The sequence below is a fragment of the Hyaena hyaena genome, unplaced genomic scaffold (genome assembly GCF_003009895.1).
Source record: "Hyaena hyaena isolate Hyena2069 unplaced genomic scaffold, ASM300989v1 scaffold_2152, whole genome shotgun sequence".
NCBI lineage: Eukaryota > Metazoa > Chordata > Mammalia > Carnivora > Hyaenidae > Hyaena > Hyaena hyaena.
This window is the reverse complement of record NW_024082786.1, coordinates 59,461-76,033: the sequence shown is the minus strand read 5'-3', so window position 1 is coordinate 76,033 and position 16,573 is coordinate 59,461. Positions and strand designations below refer to the sequence as shown.

General features: G+C 38.8%; 1 protein-coding gene across 1 annotated transcript in view; it reads right to left on the bottom strand.

Annotated features, from left to right (window-relative positions):
• LOC120227287 (thrombospondin type-1 domain-containing protein 7B-like) overlaps positions 1-16,573 on the bottom strand; it is a gene marked incomplete at both ends in the record, with an annotated part of 80,433 nt that overhangs the window by 9,458 nt on the left and 54,402 nt on the right. The window contains one exon of the mRNA XM_039225427.1: positions 7,423-7,578. Coding sequence (XP_039081358.1) covers positions 7,423-7,578 — 156 coding nt within the window. The remainder of the gene's footprint in view (positions 1-7,422; positions 7,579-16,573) is intronic.

Here is a 16,573-nt window from a genome sequence, read left to right as displayed (position 1 = left end):
TTTGTAAAAAAAAAAAAAAAAAGAACTCTCAACACCTAAAATGAGAAATAGGCACACCTCCCACTCCTAACACACACAGACATGGGTAAAAACAGGAAAAGACAAAAACTCTTAGCATATATATTTTCTGTAACAAAGTAACATGATTTTATAGACTTCTCATTAAAAGTGGATCTATCTAGCAGGCAAGGATGAAAAATGGAAATTTCCCCACATTGTTGTTATATAAGATCTAAAACATGCAGTATTTTCCTGCTTTGCTGTTTTATCTAAATTGATTTGTTTCAGAGCATAAACGACTGTCTTTGTAAAGAGAGTTATGGCTTCTCAGTTTGAAAATGTCTTTTCCTATGGGGATTTTAGAACTTAGGGGTATTACTGGGGGCAATACCATACTGGGTGTGTGAAGGAATCCCTGAAGTCCTATCACATAAGCAGTTACCTAATATGATTCTGTATTGGGAAACCTCCATCAAACTGCTTTTTAAAGGGGTGCCTGAGTGGTTCAGTTGGTTAGGCATCTGACTTTGGCGCAGGTCAGGTCATGATCTCACAACTTGTGAGTTCGAGCCCCACATCGGGCTCTGTGCTGGCAGCTTGGAGCCTGGAGTCTGCTTCAGACTCTGTCTCTCCCCTCTCTCTCCTCCCCTACTTATTCTCTCCCTCTTCCTTCTTGTCTTTCTCTCTCAAAATATAAACATTAAAAAAAAAAAAAAACTTCTGTCTTCAAGGGTGTCTGTCTTTCTGCACTATGTCTGAAGGGGACAAGGATGTCATATAAATGTATATCTCTGTATCAAAAAGAATTTTTTAAATGTATACCTATGCGTAGAGTTCACCCATCAGCATTTTTTTCAGCTTATATCTCTTTCATATATCTCTAATTATAACTCCCTTGGAGTATATCAAAGATAAAGCAATGAATGTGAAAACCTGATCCAATTTAAATTCCTCTGAAAGCATCCTAGCTTCACTTGACAAGTACCAACCTGCTGTGTACTGTTCCCCTTGTCTGTCTATCACAGACCTGGTGGAAAGTGTGAAGGCTGGGTACGAGGCTGATTTTCTAATGTATTTCAGACAGCTGACAGCCACAAACCTTATAGGATTCCTGACTGAAGGGTGCCTGCCTTAGAATAACAGCCATGTTAAGATCATTTCTAGAGTAACTAACTTCTTCTATCAGGTAATACAACATTAACTGCTTTCCCATCCTTTCGTACTATTTTTAAAATGTGAACAAAAAGAACATACAAAAGCAGTAGCACAGTGACTGGGAAAAAGACTATAGAAGAGGGAAAAGCAATTATCTCCAACTTTACACATTCATTTTCTTGGTGTTGTTTGCTGATATTTCACTCAAATCTTCCACCTTCCATTTATATAATAAGGGATAAAATATCTAAGAATGTATGTATATCCTAGACTTCCACTACTAGGTTCACTGTATTTCTTCAGGGTAGGGAATTCAAATGTGAAGCTAAACAGTCCAGTTTGCACCCCAGAGTTTTGTGATGTTTAATGCATTAGCTTGTGTGTTCCAGCCTCCGTGGAATTCTGAATTACATTTAGTTTGTGCCAGTCAACGACTCCGGCAGACCCCATGGTAGGACCGTGGGACAGATTGAGATTAAGAAGATCCCAGATCTTGTGCTCAGAAGTCAGCAGAAATAACAAGAAGATTACTCACCATCATCATAACATGCTTGGGACCTCTGTAGGCACAGAATCATTTCCCTGGAGGGAAAACTCCATTCTTTATTTTTCCCAGGAGGGATTACAGGCAGGTGGTCCTGGCAAATTTTAACAAGACCTTAAAAATCAAAATTGTCTCTGCTCTAGGGAAGCACTTGCAAAAGAGCAAACTTCCCAGACCTGAATAACAACCATTGCTGTGTACATGCTCCCTTGTCTGTGATTACTTAGTGCCCAGGGCAGGTTGTTTAGCCTCAGTATGCGCCCTGTGAAACAGAGACTGGCTCTCATCAATCCCAACATGACCCTGCACTCTGCAAGTGGCTGCAGTGACGCTACTGCCTTCAGGTGAGACATTGTACTGTCTCCACCCTTTCCTTCAGCTCCAAAGGCTGAGCCTCTCTTGTAAGAAAAAAAATACACATTCCAGTTATGGGCTGCTCCCAAGCTGTTCTTGGCACACCCTTCCCTTCTCACACAACTGCAATCTACTTTCCCTCTCTCTCCAAAGGTGATACACTAGAGCTAATCCCTCATCCCATGCCTTATCTCCTATGCTGGCCCAATGATTGGCTCTCAAGACTAATGTGTTCCATTGGCCAATGTGGTGCAAGTGGGCAGAGGGCTTCTCTGCTAAGCTTGTGCCTTGATCCAAACCTCCTTAGCCCACAGAGGGAAGCACTAAGGAAGCCCAGGGTTTGAAGGAACACTGAACTAGGGAGACAGGAATCCTGGTGCTTAGTGTGACCTTGGACATTATTAAATAACTGTGGGATTGAGGACAAATTGGTTGACTTTTCTATACTTTAGTTTGAAATATTATGAAGTATTTTATCCTTGTTCAGCTTAAATGCTGATGGAAAGTTGGGCAGTAAATGAGTAACCTAGAGCTGTCATGACAAAGTACCACACTGGGTGATGTAAAACAACAGAAATTTTTTGTCTCAAGGTTCTGGAGGCTAGAAGTCCCAAATCAGAGTGTCAGTAGAGCCATATTCCCTCTGAATTTTCTAGGGAAACACTGCTCCCATATGTCTCCCTAGTTTCTGGTGGTTGTTGGAAATCCTTGGCATTCCTTGCCCTATAGAGGCATTACTCTAACGTCTGCCTTCACATGGAATTTTCCTCTCTGTATCACTGTGTCCAAAGTTCTCTCATTGTATAAGGACATTGGCCATTAGAATAGGGCCTATCTTAATCCAATATGACCTCATCTTACCTTGAGTCCATCTGCAATAACCCTATTTCCAAATAAGGTCACATTCACATATACAAAGTATTAGGAATGAAGTTATTATTTTTTTTTGAAGGACACAATTCAACTCACAACAGTTGATGTCTAATGAATGATAAACCAGGGTGCATTTGCAAGAGTTGACTCATACAACAGAGGAATATGGACTAATGAAGAAAAGGTTTGGCATTAAAGCATCGTGAGCCAAGGGGACAAGTAGAAGGGTCCAAATGTTGTGAGTCTCTCAGCTGAGTTCCTTGGACCAGCTGAGAGTTATGTGGAAAACGAAGATTGAAAGAAAAGTTGAAAGAACACTTTCACAAAAGTTCTTGTGAAATTTTGGCTCATGTAACAACAATTCCAATACAGAATGAGGAAGAGAGCATTCTCTGTATCACTGTAGAAATTCTATGGCTCAGAACAAAGGGGACAAAGCACTTAATAAATATCTGTTTAGTTTAACCTCATCATTGTTTCTACCTTCTTGTAGCATCAGCATCTCCTATTTCTTTGAGGGAGCTACCCCTCCCCCACTCTCAGTCTGTGAGGTGTGGTGGGCCTTTTCCCTCCAGTGGTGGCCACATGCCTGGGACTTGGCCAATCAGAGTGAATGGATCAGAGTTAGCACATGACACAAAGCAGCCAATGAGATTCAATTCCATGACTCTTCATAGAAGTATAAGGAAGACGTATCTTTTTACTTTATCTACTATCCAAAATCATTTTTTTTTCTTTTTTGTGATTTTAAAGATTTACTCTCTTAGGAATATCAAACTGCATGCAGTATAGTATTGATTATACTCATCATGCTGTACACTGGATCCTCAGAACTTACTAACCTTATAATTGGAAGTTTGGACACTATGATCAACGTCTCCCCATTTTCCCCACCAGGCAGCCCCTGGCAACCATTTTACTCTCAGTTACTATAATTTCAGTTTTTTGGTTTTTTTTTTAGAATCTACATATAAGTGAGATCACACAAGATTTGTCTTTTTCTGTCTGACATTACACTTTGTATAATGTCCTCAGGTTTCATCCATGTTATCACAATGGCAGGATTTCCTTCTTTTTTATGACTAAATAATATTCTTATATATATGAGTGAGTATATGTATGTGTGTGTATCATATTTCCTTTATGCATTTATGCATCAGTAGTCATTTAGGTGGTCTCCATATCTTTACTATTGTGTATAATGCTGCAATGAACATGGGGATATAGGCAGTAGATCGTAAAAGTTCTTACCACAGGAAAAAGGTAACTATGTGAGGTGACAAATGTATTAACTAACCTTATTGTGACAATAATTTTGTTATATACATGTATGTCAAATCAGTGTGTTGTGTACCTTAAAATTACACAATATTGTATGTCAATTATATATCAGTGAAGCTACACAAAATTAATTGATCATAAAAATAAGGTACCACCCTTAATAATAATACACTATGTTGTTTCATTAGAATGTTTTAGAGGAAGAAATTCCTCCACATAAAATGTACATACCAATTTTGTGACATAATTAGATCTAGAAACATAAACTGTAGAAAGAATGGATCTAAGAATCAAGGAAATAGAAAATTTTTTGGCTTCATTCTCCAACTTGCAATTTGCAAACAATGCTGGAAGCTTAAATGAAATCGAAAGATTTCACAATCTGCTCTACTGAGCTTTACATACCTGAGTTTGGATTATTAGGACAAGATGGGGTGCCTGATTTTTTGTTTGGCTTTAAGTCAAAAGTCTGCCTCTAGGGTGCTTGGGTGACTCAGTCAGTTAAGCATCTGACTTTGGCTCAGGTCATGATCCCACACCACAGTTCATGGGTTCTAGCCTAACATCTAGCTCTGTGCTGACAACTCAGAGCCTGGAACCTGTTTCAGATTCTGTGTCTCCCTCTTTCTCTCTGCTCCTTCCCTACTCACCCTCTGTCTCTCTCTTTCTCTCTCTCTCTCAAAAATAAATAATCTTAAAAAAATTAAATGTTATACTACCTCCAAAGAAACAGAAAATGATTAATTATATTACAGAACAACATCTGATACTGGACTTTTTGTGAACAAATTTTAAAATATAGATACTTTAAATCAATGTGTTTCAAAGAGAAACAGAAATTTGTTGTTGCCTTGTTATCCATCAGCCAATGGTATGAATAATCACTAATGGCATGTGTTAACTAAAACTAAACCTACCAGCAAGAAGAATACACAATAAAAATTTAACAGTTAAAAAAATAAAGAAAGGAAAATCAATGCTTGTCTCTACTCCATGGAGAGAAGACATGTCTTAAACTGAATCTAAGATAGAGAAAACTAGAACCAAGAGACAGAGAATAGAAGACTGCAAATAGAAAGAGAAAAGAATAGAATAGAAGACTATAGAAAAAGAAGTCCTGAAAGAGAAAGAGAAAGAAGGAGAGACAGTGAAACTGCTGACCTCTTGATATTTTTGGCTGCAGCCCTACCCTCCCTTCTATTTTTAGCTGGATAAGCTAATAAAGTTCTTTCTTTTGGCTTGAGCCAGTTTGATTTGGGTTTCTGACACTTAAAACCAAAAGCACTCAAAATAACATGAGGCCCATTTGGCCTGGTTGGGTTCTACAGCTTTGAAAGCAACGGAAGGCAGCACTCAGTGTAGCCAAGTTGTGCCTGTATCAACAGCCATGGCCACAGTTGCTGGGGGGGGCCTAAGCCCAATCTTAAATGATTTTCTAGTCTGAAGTCTTACATGGATTGGCACAAGTTGAACATAATGGGGCTAGTTCCAACAACATGTGAGTCACCCTGGGAAACCTCATATGCAACTATAGGAGACCCACCAGGGTCCAGTTATACACATGTGCACCATAAGACAACAACTTGTGGGGGTTACCATTAATGGGAAACTATCTTTTACTCATAAACTGAAGAGGCTTAGGGGACCTTCTGGCTACATGTCTAATAAAAAAGTAGCATGTGCCTCTCCCAGCACAGCCCTCCAGGTTCTGCTGTGATCCAGATTTCTATTATTTCATAAAATAATTAAAATTAGCTTCTTCCTCATGTACCTAGACTCAACACACATTCTCTTCTTATGCCTTAGAACAAAGAGTCAGAAAAAAGAGAAAGCCCCTGGGGCACTTGGGTGGCTCAGTCAGTTAAGCATTTGATTGGATTTCAGCTCAGGTCATGATCTCATGGTTTGCACTGACAGTGTGGAGCCTGCTTGGGATTCTCTCTCTCTCCATCTCTCTCTCTCTATCCCTCCCCTACTCACATGTTCTCACATGTTCATTCTCTCTCTCTCAATCTCTTTCTCTCTCTCTCTCTCTTTCTCTCTCTCAAAATAAATACACAGTGAAAAAGAGAGAGAGAGAAAAAAATCCAGAGGCATGGGTGTGTGAACTTGGACATGCACATGTGTGCATGTGAGCAATCTGGGAATTGCTGAAATGTGTTTTTTTAAATGTATTTTTGAGAGAGAGAGAGAGAGAGCATGAGCAGAGGAGGAGCAGAGAGAGAGGGGAACAGAGGATCTGAATGGGGCTCTGTGCTGACAGCAGCAAGCCTGATGCAGGGTTCAAACTCACAAACCATGAGATCTTGACCTGAACCAAAGTCAGACACCTAACCAACCAGCTGAGCCACCCAGGTGCCCCCTGAAATGTGGGGTTTCAATTGGACACAGAGTTAAGCTGAAAGCACCAACTTCACAGCATCAAGCACTTGGCCATGTATTCTTTTTTTATAGGATAGCTAGGGTTAGTGCTTAGCAAACACAACTTAAATTTTGGAATGTCTCTGGAGCTCATTTTTCTCAGAAAAAGGAGCATTTTCTTTTTATTGCTGTTTAAGGGGCTGTAATATCATTACAAACTGAAGGATTAATGAAAGAGAAGTCAAGACATCAATAAAAATGAACTTTGGAAGATGAAGATGTGTATATAACAGCAAACTAAAGGAAACAAGACTACAGAAATCTACAAAATTAAATAAGCCCATAAAGTTTGAACATTTCACTTTAAGCCCAAGGACATCAAAAAGCAAACAACATGCATAAATGCCCCTCATGAAAATCTGAAATAGAACATCAAATTCAGCATGTAGAAATCTGAAAATGAATAGATATGCAAAACAGTTGTTTCCTGATGTGATTACAGAAATCATGCCTAATTTCCTCAGTATAACTACTACACATTTAAAACATTGTTATGTCATGTTTGAGCGATAGTCACTTCACCAGTTAGGAGCCTAACTGGAAGGTCAATAAAGGTCAGATTCTTGCTCCATAGAAATCTCCTCAATGGCCTCCCTAATAACTGAACGCTGTCAGGCTTGAGCTGGTTATCTACATTTTACAAACAAATATTGTCGTAAGCAGGCTTAATCGGCTACTTAGCTACCAGAATAATTGTGTGTACATTGGAAGTAAATGAATTATATGTACACTGGAAGTAAATGAATTGTGTGTACACTGGAAGTAAACGAAGCACACACAAACAAGACACTCACCTTTTCTCCCCTGAGGATCGTGGCAGTTTTCATGGATGCACAGGCCCCAGGCAGACCAGGAAGATACTATACAGTTGGTAGAGCAAAGGATACTGCAGAGCCGAGAGGCTGAAGGGGCAGGTCCCAAACATAATGTCTTTTTCACCGGTCTAGAGACTAAAGGATAGAAAAAAATAATGATCTGTGTCACATTTAGAATTATTATTATTTAAGTTCATCTATTTACTGTGAAAGAGAGAGAAAGAGAGTGTCTGCAGGAGAGGGGAAGACAAAGAGGGAGAAGAGAATCCCAAGCAGGCTCTGCATGGTCAGTGCAGAGTCTCATGAGGGGCCTGAATTCACAAACCATGAAGTCATGACCTGAGCTGATACTGATACCCAGGCACCTGCAGGCTAGAATTACTAATGTCTTTATTTGTGTGTCTACCTTGCCCACATGGTTAAAGAGTATATACAAACAAAACATAAACAATCTCCCATACTTGTTGCTTAGCTCTCTACAATTAGCCTTTTGGGTAAAAAATTATATAGCAACAAAGGGCATGCACTGAGTTTCCTGCTTCACAGAATATTCCCTGGGAATGCAAGAGAGGACTGGAAATATAGATACAAATTATCTAGTTATGATTTTAAAAAATTAAATGGCTTTGTGAAGTTTCAAGATGAGTCTATCTAGACTATATAAATGACTGAGTTGCTGAGAAAAAATCAAAATCGAGCCCCTGAGGTGGGATGTTTAGCATAACCAATCTACTGCTGTTACTCCCCTGAGGGGTGGAGCTCTCAAAGACATAGCAGAAAAATGGTTTTTCGAAAAGAAGAAAAATCAGGATATGTGGCTGCAGAATTAGCCCCTCAAAGCCAGTTTCATTAGTGAGGCACAGAAGCACAAGAAATGTCTGAAAAGCCATGGCAAGATGCCAAACTAGAAGCCTTCCACCCCTTCCTTATGCACCTGCACCCAGAGTGTGCCCAGAACCGGGTCACTTCAGGATGCAGAGACCATCTGGCCATGAGGGTCATTCACCAAGTGACTTTTCCATGCAGATCCATTCTGGGCACCATGAAAATACACAGATGATGGAAAAGATGAGCTCCTGATTCTTATGGAGATTATAACAGGACAGGAGTCAGGATACAAATGATACAATAAAAGAATAGCCAAATGCATAACGATGCTTATACAGAGTGATTTTACACTATGGTAGTTTTGGACCAATTCAGAGTTTGTGAACAAATGGCTTAAGACCGGACAGTTTTATCTTATGAAATGACTTGTACTATTGTCTAAATATTTCCCATATGTCATGTCTATCTGGTTAAGCAGATTAAAAGTGCTTCAAAAACAAAGACGGGTGTGACAGGACTGGGTGGTAAATCACACCATCTACTTCGCTTCTTCTTTCTTAAAGACATGTTTCTAATGAACAGTAGGGCAGCTTGAGGTGCTTACGAAGGTGAGCAGGAAAACAAAAGTTCGTGAACGAAAATAAGAATGTTTGTTTACAACTAAGTCTTATATATTTTACCAAAAAGATTTGACCTGACTTAAAATAAAAGAGAGGGGCAAAGCAAGATGGCCAATGTAAATGTCAGAGATCACAAGCCATGTAGAGGAGGTGAGGATAGCAAGAGAGAACAAATACTGGGGGCAACTGATGTGTTACTGGGAAGGCTGAACTGTTTCTGATCAAACAGAAATTGGGCTGGCCAGAAGGACAGCGAGATGGGAGGTTGGAGTGACCAGGAATGGGATTTACATATGACACTGGTAGATTGTGGATAAAGAAGAATCTGTAATATACTTCAATAATAAGAAGACAGTGTATGAGAGAGAAATAGAGAAGAAGAAGAAGAAGAAGAAGAAGAAGAAGAAGAAGAAGAAGAAGAAGAAGAAGGGAAGAAGAAGAAGAAAGAGGAGGAGGAAGGGGAGGAGGGGGAGAAGGAGACGGCCAACCCACCACCACCTTTGAGTTGGGTAAGCACCACCTTTGAGTTGGGTAAGGGGTTTGTGATTCCTTTCCCAGGGATGAGCAAGAGAAAACACACAAGACTGCCATTCACTGACTACATCATGCATTCATTCTAAAACCATCAGTACCCACTTTAAATTAGACCCTCTTGGATGGTGTCTGCTTTCAAGGAGCTCTCAATCAAGAAGGGTAAGTCAAGTAGCACATTAGGGAAATTGATGGAATTGATGCCTCAGAGCATTGGAATGGAAAGTTACACAGCCAGAGGTCTTAAGATAGAAATGCCTTTGGGTCTGGGCCCATGCTCATTAGCATGTGTACTCACAAATTCAGATACAAGTTTCTCCCAAAAAACTGAAGCAGCGATAGTAAAGGAACTGGAGAATGTAAACGAATTAATCTAGTTATTTAATACACATTTATAGTGCATGCCAGACACTGGTTATAAACATCAGTTCACTTAACCTGCATAACTTTGAGGTATAGATTATTACTATTTCAAGTTTAAAAATGTGGAATCCAGAGGCCCCTGCGTGGCTCAGTCAGTTAAGTGCACAACTTTGACTAAGGTCATGATCTCATGGTTCAGGGGTTTGAGCCCTGCCGTCGGGCTCTGTGCTGACAGATCAGAGCCTGGAGCCTGTTTTAGATTCTGTGTCTCCCTCTCTCTGCCTCTCCCCCACTCACACTCTGTCTCTCTCTCAAAAATAGATAAACATTAATCTTTTAAAAAAAAAAAGATCTTTAAAAAATGTGGAATCTGCAAAACAGAAATGTTTACTCACTTGCCCACATTCTTAATTAGTCAGCTGTAGAGCTGAGATTGGGATCTCAAGTAGCCTGGCTCCAGAGTCTGTGCTCTTTTTTGAAAAAAAGAATCCTTTTCATGTTTGTTTATTTTTGAGAGAGACAGAGACAGAGTGTGAGTGGGGGTGTGGAAGAGAGAGAGACACACAGAATCCAAAGCAGGCTCCAAGATGTCAGCACAGAGCCTGATGCGGGGCTTGCACTCACAAACCATGAGATCATGACCTAAGCTGAAGTCAGACACTTAACTGACTGAGCCACCCAGGCACCCCAGAGTCTATGCTCTTAATCACTATCAGTCATAGGATATTCAATGTATACTGATAAGTACCTATGATGTGTCAATACTGTGTTAGGTGCTGAAGCCAGACAAAGTCCCTGTCCTCATGGAACCTATATTTCTGTGTGAGTTGATACTAACCATACATGAGTCCATGAGTCCCAACAAGAAGACTGGAAAGCTGTTACTGCTGCTTCTCCTTCTTTTGTCTTACTGCAACACCAGACAGATTTTAGGTGTCTGGTGATCAATGCTTAGAAGATACCCCAACTTCTCAGCTCCAAGACCCAGGAGACATGTGCTTCTACAACTTTTTTATTTGAGGTTGAGCCCTGCAGATGAAACTATTCAATCTACCACTGCAGCACCTAGGCCCACAGGCGACCTTCACTACTATCATTAGAAGCTCCTTAATGTCTGTGTAATAAGTAAGCTTGCATATTGGCAGTACAACTAGAAAGAGACTGAGAATGTGTCCTATGTCAAGGACATTGTTTTATAGATTATTATGTTTATCTGACTTATTTTTGGAGGGCTTTAAGAATGTTCGGGAGGTAGGGGCACCTGGGTGGCTTAGTCGGTTAAGAGTCCGACTTTCATTTAGGTCATGATCTCGCAGTTCGTGGGTTCGAGCCCCGCATCGGGCTCTGTGCTGACTGCCAGCTTAGAGCCTGGAGCCTATTTCAGAGTCTGTGTCTCCCTCTCTCTCTCTGACCCTCCCCTGCTCACGCTGTCTCTCTCTCTCTCCTAGAAATAAATAAAAAAATTAAAAAAAAAAAAAAAGAATGTTTGGGAGGTATAGAGTTAAGTCACTGAGGGTCTCTTTTGATAAATACTTAACTGTCAATCAGTTGACTGTTGGATATTAGGGATAATGGTACTCCTAAGATTTAGAAGTAGGGAGGGACATGGTATATGTAAGAGAGAACCTGGAGGGAGTGGGATTCCATGGAGACTATTAAGTGTCATAATTACAAGGCCCAGGGGTGGAAATAAGGCCATTTGTCAGAGCATTCATGCCTCTTTAGCACCTATTGCTTTGACAGACAGTAGATCTTAATCCATACAGATAAATTATTCCAGTGCCAGGCAACATGTCTAAGATGCTTCAGCTGAGCACTGAATCAATGTACTTGGGCCAACCTATCTCTATCTCAGATCCTCTGGGCTACATTTGTTCTGGAAATAAATCATAAGCAAGTCACAGAGCACTGAGCAGCTTCAGACCACTTAGGTAGTTTTCTCTCCAGGAAGAGAAAACACTGAATAACCCTATGCCTGTTGACTATTCAGACCTAGAAGGGAGCTTGAGAGTTAATTTATTTTAATTCATCAATTTTACCCAAAAAAACTGAGCTCCAAAGATATTAGTCAGCAACTTGAGGGCAGATCAAAACTTGAGCCTTGTCCAGGTGGTTGACTCACCTCTATCTGTCCCTGTTGGATTTACTTCCATGGAATGGAGTCATCAGACAGGATACACAAGGCTTCTTATACTAAGGATATTTTATTTTCTTTATGAATCACAGTAACTCCAATGGAGGCAGTCAGTGACACAAGAGATCCAAGATGTCCATGAAAGCTGCAGGCTCACTGTACCAAATCCTTTCCCTATTTCATCACTATTTTTACACCCCTCCAAATCCTTGCTCATTCCTTCCCCACCAAGCAAGAGGTAATGAAACCAAACTTTGCTCCACTTCAAGAGATTATTTACTTCTTTTATTTGTAGCTATTGACATTGTAGTAAAATAATTTTGGGAGGTGAGCAGGATGTAGAAGTGAGATGGGCCACCTGGATTTGGATGGTTTGTGCACTTTACTTGGCCGAACTACAGCCATGATGTTTGTAGAAAGAGATGCTGTTTTCTACCCATATGAAATCCCTTCTCTAGATATACTGACTGAAAAATTCTACTTCTCTTTACCATTTCTGTCTTCTCAGATTCAGTGAATCCCTATTCTAATCAGTCCAGGTCTATGCTTGTCTCTCTTGTACAAGATGCCTTTTAGATCATGCCACCTTGACCCTTCTGCCATTTCTGTGTTGACCAATTGCCTGAATAGATAAGCAATTATACAAGATTTTACATTCTATTTAGGTTTTATAGGCAGCAAAGTTCATCCCTATAGATACTTCTCATGGTCACAAAGTGTTAAAGACCCAAAATAACTTTCAACTCAGAAATTGAGATGGTACATAGTGGTAGCTTTCCAAGTACTAGGTAATATAATACTCTATTATAAGTGATGGTACATATGCAGTAGTCATTAATACTTTGGATATTTTGGTGCCTAACCTGGCATTTTTCCTTTGCAATAAGAAATTATTAAATTGACCTGCCTTACAAGAAACGCAAAAGTCTGCTACTAATGATTGCGAAGTTGTCTTAAATAATGAATTGTTCCATGAACAGAATGCTAATTAATAAGAGGGAAAATAAGCTGGGTAGATGATATGTTTAATTTTTTAAAATAAACACACACAAATCTGTTCTTAATTCTAGAAATGTACAAAGTTCATGCTATTCCTTAATGACAAGGTGATTTCAGATGAGCATACAAATTCAATCAAAATGATTTGTAATTAGGAAGAAAAATGCCTATTGTGACATGAGCATGTGACTGCCATTGTAAAGAAAAATGAGTACCTTCACATTTTATTTTTTGAAACTAAATCAAGCTCTAATCCAAACTAATTTGAATTAACACAGAAATAAGTTGGCAAAGATTCAGTACAAGTATATTATCCCCCACCCCTACTGATGGCCAATTTGCAAGATCTAAATTTCAATGCCTCTTAATGCCTCAAGAAGAGACTGAAGTGAAATTGCATAATATTTCATTAATTATAATTAATAACCTGGTATCCTTTAATTAAAAAAATAATAAGTTCTATTTGCTTAAAGTAAAAAGAGCTATCACAATGCCAGTGGAATTTTTTCATTTTTTAATATATCTATTATTGGATGAAAAATAAAGTCAGTCTCTGAAAATTCAGAAGGTGTTTGAGGTAATTCTGCCATGGCATAATGGAGCTCACCTTTCCTTCTGCACAGAAAGAATGATCTTAAAGATGGTCAAGGAATTAGTCACAAGATATTGATATTTTTCCTACTATTTTCGAGGAGGCAGAGACTAAAAGAAAATAAAGGTGATGTTTGCTACTTCCTGGGAAGTCTTGAAACCTGGACTATTTCACTGTTTTTTATCTTAGGGATTGCAAAGTCCTCCTGCGAATAATATATTCCATCTACAGTTGATTTTACATAAAATATTTTTTTTTAGAATGACATCAGCCTTCATGAAGAAGCTAGACAAAAAAAGTCATATTCATTTCAATTTTCCAAATCAAATGCAGATACTGTAAACCCCAAAGGGAAATTTCACTCAAACCCCAAAACCCCCTCATTCCATGGGCTCTCCAAGAACAACCATAATAGAAACAACAATTGCTAAGATTTAATTCAAAACTAATGAAAGAGCCTACTTATGTAAAAACAGTGCATTCTAAATGATTTTTGAGAAACAATATTGCCTCTGACATATTCATTTAGGGAGTATACTGAGTTGGCAGAAATTCAATCCACCTTACTGCTAAAATAAATAGGCCTCTTCTACAGACTGAAGGAGTCAAATGGTTGAAGGGGAAAGATAAATAATATTACAATTTTAACCAGAAAGCTATTTTCCTTCAAGAAGCTTCATGTATTATTTCAATTGCCTTTTGCCACTGGGATTTGCAAAATAATGGATCATTCTTTTAACTTAGTGGATGGAATAAAAGCAATCTGTCTTCTAGCACTTATAGGCAGCTTAAAGAATTAAATCACATCTCATCCTATTATACCTAATAAAGCTTAATTTTAGCCATATTGTGACTCTCTTGGCAAACTTCTGTGCAATACAATTTGGCAGCAAGATGCATGTGTATGTACTGTGAATTTAATATCTAAAAATAATTCCTGCAATTAGAAATAATTACATGAAATGTGACCACATATAAGAGAGTTTTCCAAATTTCATTCATTTTATAAAACCAGTCAGAAAATGCCTAGTGATTTTTCTTAATGCTACAGAGTAACAACACTATAGGTAACAAGGCAAAACAAGATTCAGAATAGAAATGAAGCCAAAATAAATGAGGTACCTGTACAATTTTGGAAAGTAATCAAAATCAATATCCAACAATTATATAATATAGCAGCCTTTGGCACAATATTCATATATTTCTATTATCATATATTTTCTCCTCTATTCTTCTTTTGAGAATTTTTCTGATTGTTTCTCAGCCTTTTAGCTCAGAGCAAAAACTGAGGTATAGAGAGGGTGGGAGGAGCAAAAGCTGACCTAAATGGCATCTTTCACAGTGCACAGAGTTAAAAATACCATTATTGATGAGAGAGGATGGAGAGGAGATCAATGAAAGGTGGGGAAGTGCTCAGGCAAGGAGAAAAAGTGAAGAGGCAGGGAGGCAGGTAAGAGGAAGAGTCACCTCACAAGATGTCAGCAGCATAACTATGAAACGTGGGGGAAAGTACAGCTTTTAAAAGGGTTTTCATGAAACAGTCCTCCTCATAACTCAGAGATTTGCAACCTGGAGTTCATTTTCCCATAAAAACAATGGCAAAAGTTGAATAAGAAACAGTTTTCCCAGGAATGATCACGAATGCCTATTTTACTGATTACTATTTTAAGGTTAGTAATAATAGCCTAATAACACATTAGTAACCCACTTGGTTCTAAGTGCCATGCTATGGACTTACATGCAATTTCTCATTCATTCATCATGATCACTTAGAGTAAGTTATCATCATCATTTCCATTCTGTAGATGAAATAACAGAGGATAAATTATTTGCCCAAAATGACAAAGCTAATAAATGACAAACACAGGTTCAGGGTTCTTAAAATCCCCTCTTCTCTAATACTACACTATACTTGTATTTGCAATAAAAATTATGATAGAAAACAAACTCTACTGTAATAGTAATAATTGATCTGGAAAATAAATAGGTGAATATTCTCTCCACTTCCAAAAATTTCTAAAGTGAGATAAAACAGAAAAAAAGTAATTTAAAAATATCATTAGTAAAGACCAAATCTCAAGAAAGTGTAGTTAAAGGAAGATAAGGAGATAGGTGGGTATTTCTATATGATTCTGAACAGTAAAGGTTTGAGGGAGCGGATGAAATTAGACTATAATGACTATTTTCATCCTAAAACTTGGGTTTAGGGCCATCCCTAAGGAATTATGATGAGTTCACAATAAGCAAACCCCCACCCCCTTAAGATTTCCTAAAGAGCAAAAGATGCCGAAAGAAACCATTAAGGTAGTGGAAGAGTGAAACCAGTGAAGGGTGAAAGCTGTGTGCCCAGCTCACCTTCCACTGGGTACACACAGTATCTCTAGCACAATCCTCTCTCCTTATCAACCGTATCCAACCAATCCCTCCCAGCAACTGAGGAAAGGCAGAGGTGACAGCAGGACATCCCTAAGTCCACTGGGCAAAAACGGGGAGGAAGAGGATGTTTTGAAAAATAGAAGGAAAAAAAAATGTGGATAAGATAAGGAAATGTCAGGGGAGGGAAAGGGAGCAGGAAGAACTGGTAAGGAGGGTGAGAAGGACACAGCAGAAAGCAGAGCTGTGTCCCCCAGACTTCAGTACTGGTCACAAGATGCCCTATTAGTTCCCCAGAAGCAAGCAAGGCAGACCTTTGTCTGTGTCAGTTTAGAAGGTGGGTATTTCAATCTGGGTATTATAACTGAATGGAAACTTATAATAATGGTAACAAGAAGGGGAAATCCACATTCAATGAGGCAACATAAATCTCTAAAAACAATATCACAAACTCCAAAACTTAAAGCTCTTAAAAAAAAAAAAGAAAAGAAAAAGAAAAAAAGGAGGGAAAATATGTGGTATTTATTTTATAGGGCCAGGAAAGAACTCTTTTTTCTAAAATAAATATCCACACCATCCTGTTTTTAAAGGAAGGGATACTGAAGGTCTCACTGTACTCAGTAGATACCCTTGTTAGCACATGCTACTTTATATTTGCAAATCATTTTAGACTGAACAAGTTAATTCAAC